Source organism: Centruroides sculpturatus, unplaced genomic scaffold, assembly GCF_000671375.1.
Source record: "Centruroides sculpturatus isolate CEXI.00-Female unplaced genomic scaffold, Cexi_2.0 scaffold239, whole genome shotgun sequence".
In the NCBI taxonomy this organism is placed as follows: Eukaryota; Metazoa; Arthropoda; class Arachnida; order Scorpiones; family Buthidae; genus Centruroides; species Centruroides sculpturatus.
The window spans coordinates 757,301-769,316 of record NW_019384979.1 but is presented as its reverse complement, the minus strand read 5'-3'; the positions used below and the strand labels follow the sequence as shown (position 1 = coordinate 769,316).

Sequence of the window (12,016 nt, the reverse complement as noted above, 5' to 3'; positions counted from 1 at the left end):
TGTAATGGCGGTTTGTATAAACCGTCTTGACTTGAATATCCATAAGCAAGCGAATTAGAGACTTGCTGATATGGAATAAATGGTGAATATAGTCCATATTCTTCTTGTGGTATGAAATACTAAAGTATAAAACAAAATTGATTAATTATAAAAATATCAAGTATTGATATTATTTTTAATTTCTAATTTAAGCAATCTTAACATCACTTGTATGATTTATTTTCTTTATTGTATTAATAATATTTACTGTATTTTAAGTAAGATAACATTGTAATTTTTCACTTACTTGATAATCATAAGTAACATAAAAACCATCTTCGTACCAGAAAATAGTTTCAATGCAATAACAATCAACATCTGTAAATAATAATTTCATAATTATTACATTTAATTAATGGCAGTCGGTCATTTTCTCTTCTCAATTAACTCATTGAAATAAGAAAGTGCAGAATTAGGAGGAGGAAAGGTTTAAAAAATACCGTGTTTCCCCGAAAATAAGACATCCACAGAAAATAAGACCTAGCGCATTTTTCAGAGCAAAAATTAATATATGACACTGCCTTATTTTCGGGGAAACACGGTAGCTAANTGGGAATTTTTTTGTTCAATAATAAATGTGAATTCTTCTTCCTGGAAAAAATAAGACATTCCCTGAAAATAAGACCTAGCGCACTTTTCAGAGCAAAAATTAATATAGGACACTGCCTTATTTTCGGGGAAACACGGTAGCTAAGAAAGCATTTAGAGTGGTGTGAATACACAGTCTTGATATACAATGCAGAATTTAAAGATAACGCAATATACAACAATAAATGCCATTCTGGCCAGACGAATGAATACAATAACTAACTATCGATGAAGTAGCAGCAGAAAATATATACATATTAATTACCAAACTGTACATATTAATTAACAAGCTGACAACAAGCAATTACAACGATGATTCACAATTGAACACAAGTAATGTGATGACACAGTTGTATTAATGACAAGCATTATCCAATTCATGTTGGTGGTTTGGTTGTGTTGTTTTACTTCAACAAGTCCCATGTCCTAACAAAATTTGAGAAGATCTTGTAGGTTTCCTTGTTCGCACACAGTGAGCTGAGTTCCGCAGGCCATGTCAGACCAGTATCTGTCTGCGTTACTAGTCTACTAAAAGTAGTCTGAGTAAACGAGTAAGAATTCTTACAGTAGGTGGAGTCAGAACTACTGATATATCGTCCAGTATCGTCACAAGGCCTGACTAAGTCAAAATTCTGCGTTACTGAACACAGGTCTGGTTGTATTAAAAAAAAAATTCGAATCCCTGGATCGCCATTGTGAGCCTGGTAGAACCCACAATGGATATGGATAACACGCGCTAGATCAGTGGTTCTCGTGTCGCGGATCCCTGAAACCACCACAACATGATGGACCGCGACCCTCACAGAGTTCGGAAACGGCTCTAGATGACCATACGCCAAAAATGTAAAAAGGACTAAATTAAAATTATGATATCTATGGTGGTTTCATCAAAATTTCTACCGAAACATAATCTATTCTTACATTTGGACTGATTGATGTTTTAATTTTAAAACCAAATCTAAGAAAAAAGAAAGAAAAAAAACTGTAAACCAGTAATTTTAATACAGTATTTAAATAAAAATTTTAATTCCAATATTTAAAATTAATGCAGGTGGCGTGCCATATCACAATCAGCTAAACGGTATGTTATAAAGCGGCTTAATTTAAAATTTAGCGTAAAATCTAGAGTTTTTTTTTTCTTTTCATATTAACTGAATTTCTTCTGTTTACGAATTTGTGTTTTTAACTCATTTGACATTCTGTTTAACTGAAGAATATAGACGTAAATACTTGTAATCCTTAGTCACGTGGCATCGTAAGGAAGCTGCCATGTTTAAAATTTGACTGTCAGTTTCAAACCTTTTTAACTTCAATTTTAGGACTTTCTGATATATTTTATTCATTTGATATAGGTTTTTATCATCGTGTAATGAGTTTGCTAATAATTAATTCAAAATAATTCCATTGTTTTTAATATCAATATGAATACAGAAGCTTGATACAGTAATTACATATCCATGTATCTACCCATAAATTTACTAAGTAAGCACTCCACATATGTTTATCAGATACACATTTTTAACTATTGCATGATTGCCATCACTTAATGTAGCTAGCTGAAAATGATTTTCTAACATGATTCAGAATGTATGCACCTACTTAAAAATCAGCTATGATAAGGTGATCAATCATCCTCCTTTTGTAAGTTTTGTCCTCCCTTGAAAGTGTCCTCCTACATGTCCTTCTTTTTGATATTTGAAGACTAATCTGTAAATCTCCGTATTTGATCAGTGCCGAACTGATCCGTTGCGTGTGATGTGATATGATGTTTTTGTATTTAACATGACGATTCATCAAGGCTGTGTACAGTGCGACGAGATACAATTATGAGACACATGCTCTTCGCACGGGAGACCTAGAGAGAGAGGGAGCGCAAATGGCTTTGTTTGCTTCTTGTCAAAACATGACATGGTACCTATGCATGCAGTAGAGATTATTATAGTGTATTATTGTTGCAATGAATAAAATGTTTTTTATTTATGATATTTTTTCTATCAATTTATTAGTGTCCTCCTTTTCATTGTAAAAAAGTTGGTCACCTTAGCTATGATATATAAAAGTAGAGATAGATTTTAATTTGAAAGCTCTGTATTAAAATAAAAGAAAATCAAATGTAATAATCATCTGGTGTAATAAATATTATAAGACATTCTTTGATATATGTGCCTTCCTATATTTGGAAGTTATGCTACAAGAAAGCAAGATGGCATTAGTTATTTTCCCATAAAATACTTCCCATATGTAAATTTTAGCATTTTCCACTTTTATTCTTACTTATACAGGGTGGACCGAAACTTAGTTAATCCACATATTTTTTATGAGCAGTCTTAAAATATATTTCAGTTAGTTAACTTTTGCACCAGCCTTTATACTATTTGCCAAGTTAAAAATAGTCGTAAGCAAAGAATAAAATGAGTTTCAGTTCAAATTTTCCTTGAATGAAAGAAAAATTAATTCTGTAATTATTCAAAAGATCATTTTGCAAATGTATGGTTCTTTAAATAACAGATATTTTGTTCTGAAAGCTTTGTAGTACTCAATAATTTACTAATTTGTGTTTCAGATATTGGAATATTATGATGCCACTCTCAATTGATAAATCTTCCTTAACAGTTGGAATTTTTACCGGATTGAGTGTTGGGATATTGCTAGGATGGGTCCTTAGAAAAAAGCTGAGGGTGCCAGTAACGAATTTAGGAAGTGCTATAATCCAAGAAGTAAGTATCAATAAGAGCCGGATATAAATGCAAGCTAAACAATTTGTAGTTTAGGACCTCCATCTGTTAGTCTATGTCTTAGGGATTTTTATGCATTAAAGTTCAGGGTCAAGATAACTCTAAATCTGGCCCTAAGTTTACTATTTAATCATACTAAGTTTACTAATTACATTATTATTTTTTAATAGAGTTTTAACGAATTTGGGCCATGTGAATGCAAGCTAGTTCTTGTTGTCAGGAATGATCTGAAAATGGGAAAAGGCAAAGTGGCTGCCCAGGTAATTAATGAAAGCTTTTTTTTGGGGTGTTGATCTGAAAAGCTTACTTGAAACAGGGTAGACTTTGCAATTCCATGAGTCATTTGTACTTGTTACTGCCTTGCTATGCATTACAAAAACACAGATCTGAAACGTTTATTTACATTAGTAACATTATAACTATGATGAATCAGTTAGGTGCCACTGGTTCATGGCATCACCAAGTCTACTCCTTCAGTAAATTTTTCATTCTGAACATAGTGCTAAAACAGTATACCAATACTATGTAGTACATTAATTATTTCTTCTTCATTAATATATGACATAATTAAAATAATTTCTTTCATTACAGTGTTCTCATGCTTCTGTTATAGCCTACAGGCAGCTGCAAAAGAAAGATCCTGACACATTAAGGATGTGGGAACTTTCTGGTCAGAGGAAAGTGGTGGTGAAAATTGATAATGAAAGTTTAATGTAAGTACTGATAATCATTTAAATAATTTAAATCCTGTGGAAGATAAAATTCCATGTTCAACTCCATCACTGACTACTAGATAAACAAATTAGTTATAAATTTTATAATTAAAAGGATTGGAATATATCTAAGTGGTCAATCAATTTTTTAATTACAAAAACTTGCAAAGATGCTGCATTAGATATTCGTAAAAGAAAATAGTTCTTAGTTGTAGCTTCCGCAAATCTTGAACCAGTGTATTCTATGATAAATCCAAAAATATGAATGAAAGGACAAATCTGATTGTCATAGATAAATTTCACAATATTTTGTCTGCAAAGATTGGATTCATTATCATCTTTTTGGACTGTTTTTTTATAGGGAAAAGTTTCTTCAAAAGATCTGTGAAAGTTAATCTTTTCAGACATTGAAAGAGGTGAGATGCTCACTGGCCATCTCTCCAAGAGCCATAAAAATGCAGTAGAAACTTTCTAATCCAAATCCTGGTAATCTGAAATTTCAGCTGATGCAAACAGCCAAAAAATAATTTAAATTGCTCTCTTGCTATCCAAACAAAATACATGGCCATTGTGCTTGCTTTATGCCACTTAGAATACATGATGCCACCTCAAAATAAATTTTAAAATTTTATTGTTGGAATAGAAATGAAAATTAGTCTCCTATCTCCTCCTCCTCACAGTCACAATTACTCACAGAATGAAGTTGAAAACCCCTGCACACTTGAACTGACTTCTCAGTTCATATTTGCAGGGATTTTCAGTTTCCAGTTGGTTCTTGAAAAACACTGTTGGTGATCTTGATGTAATACATCTGCAATTACAATCTATATCTATACTAATATTATAAAGAGGTAAAGTTTGTAAGTTTGGATGTAGGAGGTAATCTCCGAAACTACTCATCCGATTTCAAAAATTCTTTCACCAATATTTAGAATGGAACTTTATGGTGGACATACGCTGTATATTATTCCGTTAAACATTCATATAAATTAAAAGATATCATCTAGGATTAAGGCTTTTATGTCGCTAACTCCGCGAGTATGACAACCTAAGTTTGCTTTTCTGTGAACTAAAGCAGATCATCTTCTTTCTATCTATATAAATAAAAATGTAATGTTTGTTTGTTCCTACCAATTCCTTTGAAATTTTGACACAACATTGCATTCGAATACGCACGTGTTTTTATATAATATATATGTTGAAATTCCCCCCACTGGTAGGGAGATGGACAGGATTAAGGCTTACCATGAAGAACTTGGCTTCTATTATACTATTTTAGATGTGGTTTTTGCGTTTTTGATTGAGTTTTAATAGGGTACATCAATAGAATGTACTACACTAAGAATGGATTTTTCAAAAAATTCCCCCCACGGGGGAAGTGTTATACATTTATAATAGATACATTTTGAGCCACAACAATGCATGGTGGGGTCTGCTAGTATATTCATAAACCCAAAATTAAGATAAAAATACATTAAGAAATTTGTATAATCCAAATAGTTTGGATTAGGAAGGGGCTCTACTGCAAATTAATAAATAATTATGGATTTTTATCATTTACCAAAAGCAACTCTTATTTATATTGCTTTAGTATCATGATTTTTATGTAAATTACTAAATTTTGGGGGTTTTCTGTGTCTGGGTCTGGATGTAATGGCTCTTCTGACCATCCTTGCATCCATATTCTTTATAGACCTATTTAGATTAGACTTCTTCCTCAATGGAACAGATCTATCTATAAGTTGCAGTTATTTGTAGCAAAGAATTTTACTATTCTGATGATTCATTATTACAGATTGTGAAACATTATACAGAAGTGTCATTCTAAAGCATTGTTTATCTAGGAGGCTGTAGTTACATGATGTTTCATATTTGATCGGTTCTGTAGGTCCGAGTTGGCGGCAAAAGCGAGATCCGAGGGCCTGTTGACAAGTCTGGTGTGTGATGCTGGAAGAACTCAAATAGCTGCAGGAAGCAAGACTGTTTTAGGAGTTGGACCAGGTATGTTAATTTTTGCTTTTTATGTTGTATAACTAGTTATTTTTTTGTTTGGAGTTTTCGGGGTGGCAGACAAAATAAAAATATGTTGTTTACTTATTGCAGCATGAGTATTGCTGCAATAAGTAAACAAGTACAAGATATCTAGGTATTGCCAGTCTCACAGTCTTGCAAATGATTCACTTTATTTTTATTGGATTTTATTAAAAATTCAATAAAAATAAACATAAAGATATTTAAATATAGGAGTAATAAAATTTATAAGGTTATAGATGGTGGGGAGAATTCACCCATCACCAAAACCTGAAAGGCCTGTTGTGTCATCTGTGTTATATCTGTTTCTCCATCCATCTGATGATACACGGGGGCAGTCTCAGCCTCTTCAAATGCATCTACAGTCACCATACAATGCAGAATCCCAACAAGGTAGCTGCCTTGTCTACAGTTAAAGTCTTGGGACTGCCAGCATTCATGGAAAATCGAGGCAGTCATAGCCTAGACTTGAGCCTGTGCCTCTTCTAGAGTGGCAAGCCAAAGCTAAGCTGCCTTGACCATGTTTGCTATATGGTATGCTAAAATGATGCTAATTAAGTCAATTAATTTGTTAATTAAATAATTAATTCACATTACTTGCAAGTGACTCACTGCTAATAAAGCAATAGAATCCCAAATGTATCTTGATTAACTGACTCTTGGGCCACGCTGTAGTGGTTTTTTTATACGCAAGTTCATAAACATTTTTAATAATGGGAACGATAAAGCTACACCAACTACCATATAATACTTGGCTATATATCAGCAATCATAATTACAGTATTAACCGATATTATATGGCAGTTAGTGTAGCTTTATTGTAATGTATCATGTTTTATTAAGATGTTTATATTAATAATGGGAACAATTTGAAGCTACTGGAAGAGATTTTGTCTGTCTGATAACAAAATTCTAAAATTGTTCTGATAATAATTTTAGAACATGTTATCAGAAAGTGTGAGAAATAACTATTCAGGAGGGACTTTAGTTACAATTTCCTTATGCCATCTGAACAGCACTCTGTTAGCTGTTGTCTAACTTTCATCTGTATTAAATCAATTAGAATACAATGTGCAACCTTTATTCACACGCAACTCCTAAATTTGGATGTTGACTGTGCAACTCTTTAAACATCTGCAACTTCAGATTGCTTTGTGTTCTGAATGCTAAAATAGTAAATTGCTCAGGTTGTATGTTAAAATTCCTATTCCTAATGTAAGATAATGCCAGACAAACTCAATTATTAAGTGCAGTTTTTACTCCATACTCCAGTTAATTTAAACTTTGAGCAGTGTTGAAGAATACAAACTTACTTTATGTTTATTTTTACAGAAATTATTGTTTTAGATCAGGAATGTGCACTTATAAAATCGGATGGCTGATATAAAGACTGGAAACAGATTTTCAGCCAGGTGATTATGCATACAGAAAATTTGTCAAAGACAAAACTTTAAATGCAGATGACTATTGCCATCTATAGTAAAATGGAGCCTTTGATACACAAAATACTTTTGTGTTGGTACTTTGTTCCACTTGAACGATGATGGGTTTAGGAAGTAATTTTATTAAAAAATTGCCAGAAAAGAATGGCCAGAAAGTTATTTTGAAACTAAAATACACACAGATTTAACATGGCATTGATTCCAAAATGACAATTAAGTGATTGAGAACACTATACGTCTACAGTGACCAAACTGCAACTCACAGGACATGATTCTTGTAGCCTTAACTGCAACTCTCATATACTTATACAGTCTTTATATAAATTTGATACATACAAAACTATTACATATGTGTATGCAGTAAGTTTTCTGACTGTCATCTAATGTGGTTTACATGAAAACTGAAAGACCCTCACCTTGAAAAAGCAACCAAAACCTAAAGGTACAGTAAATTTGGAATGTCAAATGTTTAACAAGCTGGTTATAATATACCAGTAAAGTAACAGTGATAATTACAGTAATTCAATAAGATAAATAAACACCTTTCTCTATTCCAGCACAACGTTTAATGCGTTAATTAAACGCATTAAACGTTGTGCTGGAATAGAGAAAGGTGTTTATTTATCTTATTTAATTAATTCCAGTAAGAATTTATTTATTTATAGTAATTCATATAATATACAGAAGATACGGTTCTTGCTTATTTCTGATAGCCAATACATGGCTCATATCACAAGATTTGGCCACTCCTGCTATATACAGTAGGTGATTGAATTTCACATCTTGTGCCCCTGATTTTAATACACAACATTGAAGTACCTTACATCCATCTTGTCATATGTAACTGATATTTTCTTAGTTTCCAATATATTTTAACATATCATAACAAAGATTATTGGTCAAATGTTTCCAGATATGTCCACTGTTAAATTGCTTAGCTTTTGCATTTTGCATTTTTAAGTTGTGCCATAGTTTATGCCTGCTTTTTGAACTTGACTGACCCTTCAAGAAAGAAGAAAATTGTAAATCTATGAGTCTAAAACCTTGTTACAAGCCAATAAAAATCCAGTTTGTTAAGAATGTGATTCAAACATATAAAATAGAATCAATATTTGAGTATTGGGACCCCATACAATGAAATTTTTGCATTCTATTCATGCTTAACATTATAAGTAGAAATATTCTTATGAAAGTTCACTATCAAACCCTCCACCCTTTGATAATCTATATTCATTTTCTCTTTTATTCCATGTGAATACAGATGATTAAGATAAACAAACACTATGGATCCATGCTGATAACATACTGTATCAGTAAAATAATGTCGATGCAAAGTTGTAACCACAACCTCATATTGATATCCTTTTACTGATACAGTATGTTATCAGCGTTCAGATTGGGACATCAGGGGACATCTTGACAATGCATTCAAAAGAGCCCATAAACTGTATACAATTTTGTAATCACTTTCTGAATGGATTCTCAAAAAATGGCTTGATAACAAGAAATTTATGATCACAGAAAAATTTCAGAGAATTAGCTATTAAATTTGTTAACTTAAATTTTAAGGAGTAAAAAACTGCTGACCAACTTAATGAGGTTTTATCCTATTATGAAATTGTACATTTGTGAGATTGTTTTTGGATTATAAATAATTATTAATTTATCTTTTGTTTTACAGGACCTGAAAATCTAGTAGACAAAGTGACTGGCCATCTAAAATTGTATTAAAATGTATTTTTTAAATAAATTAAAGTGTTTTTTATATAAAATATTACAAATAATAGTTTTATAACTTTAAACATCTCATTTTCTGTTTTTGCTTTTTATATTATTACCATTTTTCACTGGAATTGCAAGTTAGGATGGAGAAATGAAGCAGTATTTCAGAGCTTATATTAATCAGACAAGCTCCCAAAATTGTAGATTAGATGACTTTTCTGTACTTTGTCACTGTGAGACTAGAGCATACTACCACAGAGCAATGTCTACCGAAACACAGACAGCCAGCCTCAAATTGGGAAGACATTTGTAGATTGTCAATGTATTTATTTGTGTAAATTGACAACATATTCTAAAAAATTCAATCTGCAGAGTGAACAGTAAGAATCTGTTTAACACATTTGCATTTGCCTGCATTTTTTCTTTGATTTTTCTCATCAGAGTGTTTGTTTGATAAAGAATGCGGTGTATCTTCTCTTGATTGTGAGGCAAATGTGCACTTTGGAACAATTGCCAAAATCAAAGATTGCTTCCATAAAACTGAACACAGGTGATGGACTGTCGGGAATATTTTGTCTGTTCCTTCAGACTATGAACAATTCATGTAATGATTCTAGAACTAGAAGAGCTGACTCATAAGACTTAAAGTTATGACAATTACTTTGTGAACGCTCAACAACATATAAACTAACTTAATGAAATGATAACGCCAGATTCGTCAGACCATAACTTGGCTAATTAAATATAGGAGATATGAAGTAATTTGGACTAAAGATGGGCAATTAAGTTATCATCTTTGATCTTTTCTTCCAGAATACTCTTAAATTAATTAATCTGGAGCAGAACTTAAATCTGCTTACTGTGCAAATGCATTGCCAATTATGCTGTCTGGACCTCTGATCTTCACTTCCAGACCAATTAGTATAGAAGATATAATCATACATTGAATATATATTCGACATGATTGCATTGTCCGTCAAATACACATTATAGCAGTAGATCAAGGAATCAAAAATCTTGATGTTAGAGATGCATTTTGTAAACTTATTTGACCTTTAGCTTCTCAGACATCTTCCTCAAATTGTCAAGCCTTAAAGATATCTTCAGTTTGGAAAATAGGTGAAAGTTTGGAATTATGACATCATAAATCCTTTTCTTGTAAAAGAAAAAACAATCACTTTAAAATATTTTGTCTGGAAATGAAAAATCCTGACACCATAATGTTTTCAGCCAAGACTTGACCATTTTTGGCATCAAACATTACTTTTATAATTTATTCTATTTTGTTTGTATGCTTGATTCAGAATATGACCTAAATTAGGCTGAAAATAGTGGAGTGTTTTTTTAGCATAATTTTAAAAATTTTGTATTTTGAACAAGGTTTTTATTGTGAGAAGTCAGAATTTGAAGTTGTAAATAAGCTTACACTATGTATAAAATAAAAGAGAGTGATATATAATGATAACTTAAATCATATTAATTTGGTTAAAGTTGGTGTTTCATATTTTTGTATGAATCTTTGACAATAAATTACCATTGTTTGAGACCACAATAGTTTTTCATATAACAAAAATAAAAATTTAAGTAAAGGGCATGTCTGTGCCAAAATATAATGTAAACTAGTAACTGTAATATTAATGCTTCAGAATGTGCTTTAATATACAGTGTGTTCCCCTCAAACTTATCTAGTTTTAAATCGTTCTGTAGCATCCATTTATCCAGATATGAATAAAATCTGTTGGAGAATGTTGGTCAACACTCCAACTTTCACATGTGTAGCCACTGTTGCATGATGACAATTTGGACCTCCATTATGGCATGGTATAGATTGTAGAGGCTCATTTCTTGGTCCACTTGATTGTCTGACGTTATCTCTCTGAACTTTTTTCTTTGTGGATATGTCAAAGATCATGTGTATGCTACAAAAGTTCCAGACAGGAGAGTTTCACATATAAGAATGCAGATGTCATTAATGGCATGAATTCTAACATGCTGGCTTGAATGTGGACTGAAATCAAGTACAGGCCAGATATAAGTCAGGAGCATATGTAGAAGTATGCTGATTTAATGTAGTAACTAACTATTTCAGATGCACTTTCTCTTACCATTGTCTACAGTGCTATACTCGCATTTCTTTTCTCAAAATTAATTCACAAACCTAGGTACGTTCAAGGGGGAAACACTGTACTATACATAAAAAAGTAATTTAATTAAAAATACAAGAAAAAAATTGATCAGAACAACAAGTTTCTCCAAATAAAAAAAATGAGATGTTATATAAAAAGGGATACAGCAAGTAGTCAGAAGAAGCCTTCCTGGTTGCAGATGTATTGACAGAAAGTGATCTCTTATATTTGCTATCTAGGTGACTTCTTGCTCTCTACTCACTGCTTATCTACTTAATCAGTGTGTATGTCTGTCAATAATCAGGACAAGACAGATGCTGCCATGCAAATAAACAGAACTACCATATATCTCGGCAGATAAGACATGGTATAAATTTTTGTCAAAGTTTTAGCATATATCTGTCCTATAAGATGACACCCAAATTATCAATGGCCTATGAATTTAGTTTAGATCATCGATCATCATTTGAATAATAATAATACTGTATAGCATATACAGAATTATGTCCTATTTGTAATTTTTTGAATGAACAAATTTTATTTTCTTGCATCTGGCAGCACTTCCTTGTGATTGTTGCAAACATTGGCACTGATTTGACATTCGGGTAATGACCTTGACT

At 32.0% G+C, this 12,016-nt stretch overlaps 1 protein-coding gene across 2 annotated transcripts; it reads left to right on the top strand.

Moving 5' to 3' along the window:
• The first annotated feature begins 1,665 nt into the window (after nt 1-1,665).
• Nucleotides 1,666-11,807, top strand: LOC111632749 (peptidyl-tRNA hydrolase 2, mitochondrial-like). Of its 2 annotated transcripts, none has more exons than XM_023377271.1 (6): nt 1,666-1,708; nt 3,191-3,344; nt 3,533-3,622; nt 3,954-4,075; nt 5,964-6,076; nt 9,230-11,807. In XM_023377271.1, the coding sequence occupies exons 2-6, from the start codon at nt 3,204-3,206 to the stop codon at nt 9,277-9,279; spliced, it is 516 nt and encodes a 171-aa protein (XP_023233039.1). In that variant the 5' UTR covers nt 1,666-1,708; nt 3,191-3,203; the 3' UTR covers nt 9,280-11,807. The 2 variants fall into 2 exon arrangements, with proteins under 2 accessions (XP_023233039.1, XP_023233040.1); XM_023377272.1 differs by lacking the exon at nt 1,666-1,708 and adding an exon at nt 2,600-3,114.
• The last annotated feature ends 209 nt before the right edge of the window (nt 11,808-12,016 follow it).

Coding starts and splice junctions, on each gene's coding strand:
- LOC111632749 (XM_023377271.1), top strand. CDS start 3,204: ATGATGCCACTCTCAATTGATAAATCTTCCTTAACAGTTGGAATTTTT. Junction 3,345..3,532: donor GAAGTGCTATAATCCAAGAA/GTAAGTATCAAT, acceptor ATTTTTTAATAG/AGTTTTAACGAATTTGGGCC. Junction 4,076..5,963: donor ATTGATAATGAAAGTTTAAT/GTAAGTACTGAT, acceptor TCGGTTCTGTAG/GTCCGAGTTGGCGGCAAAAG.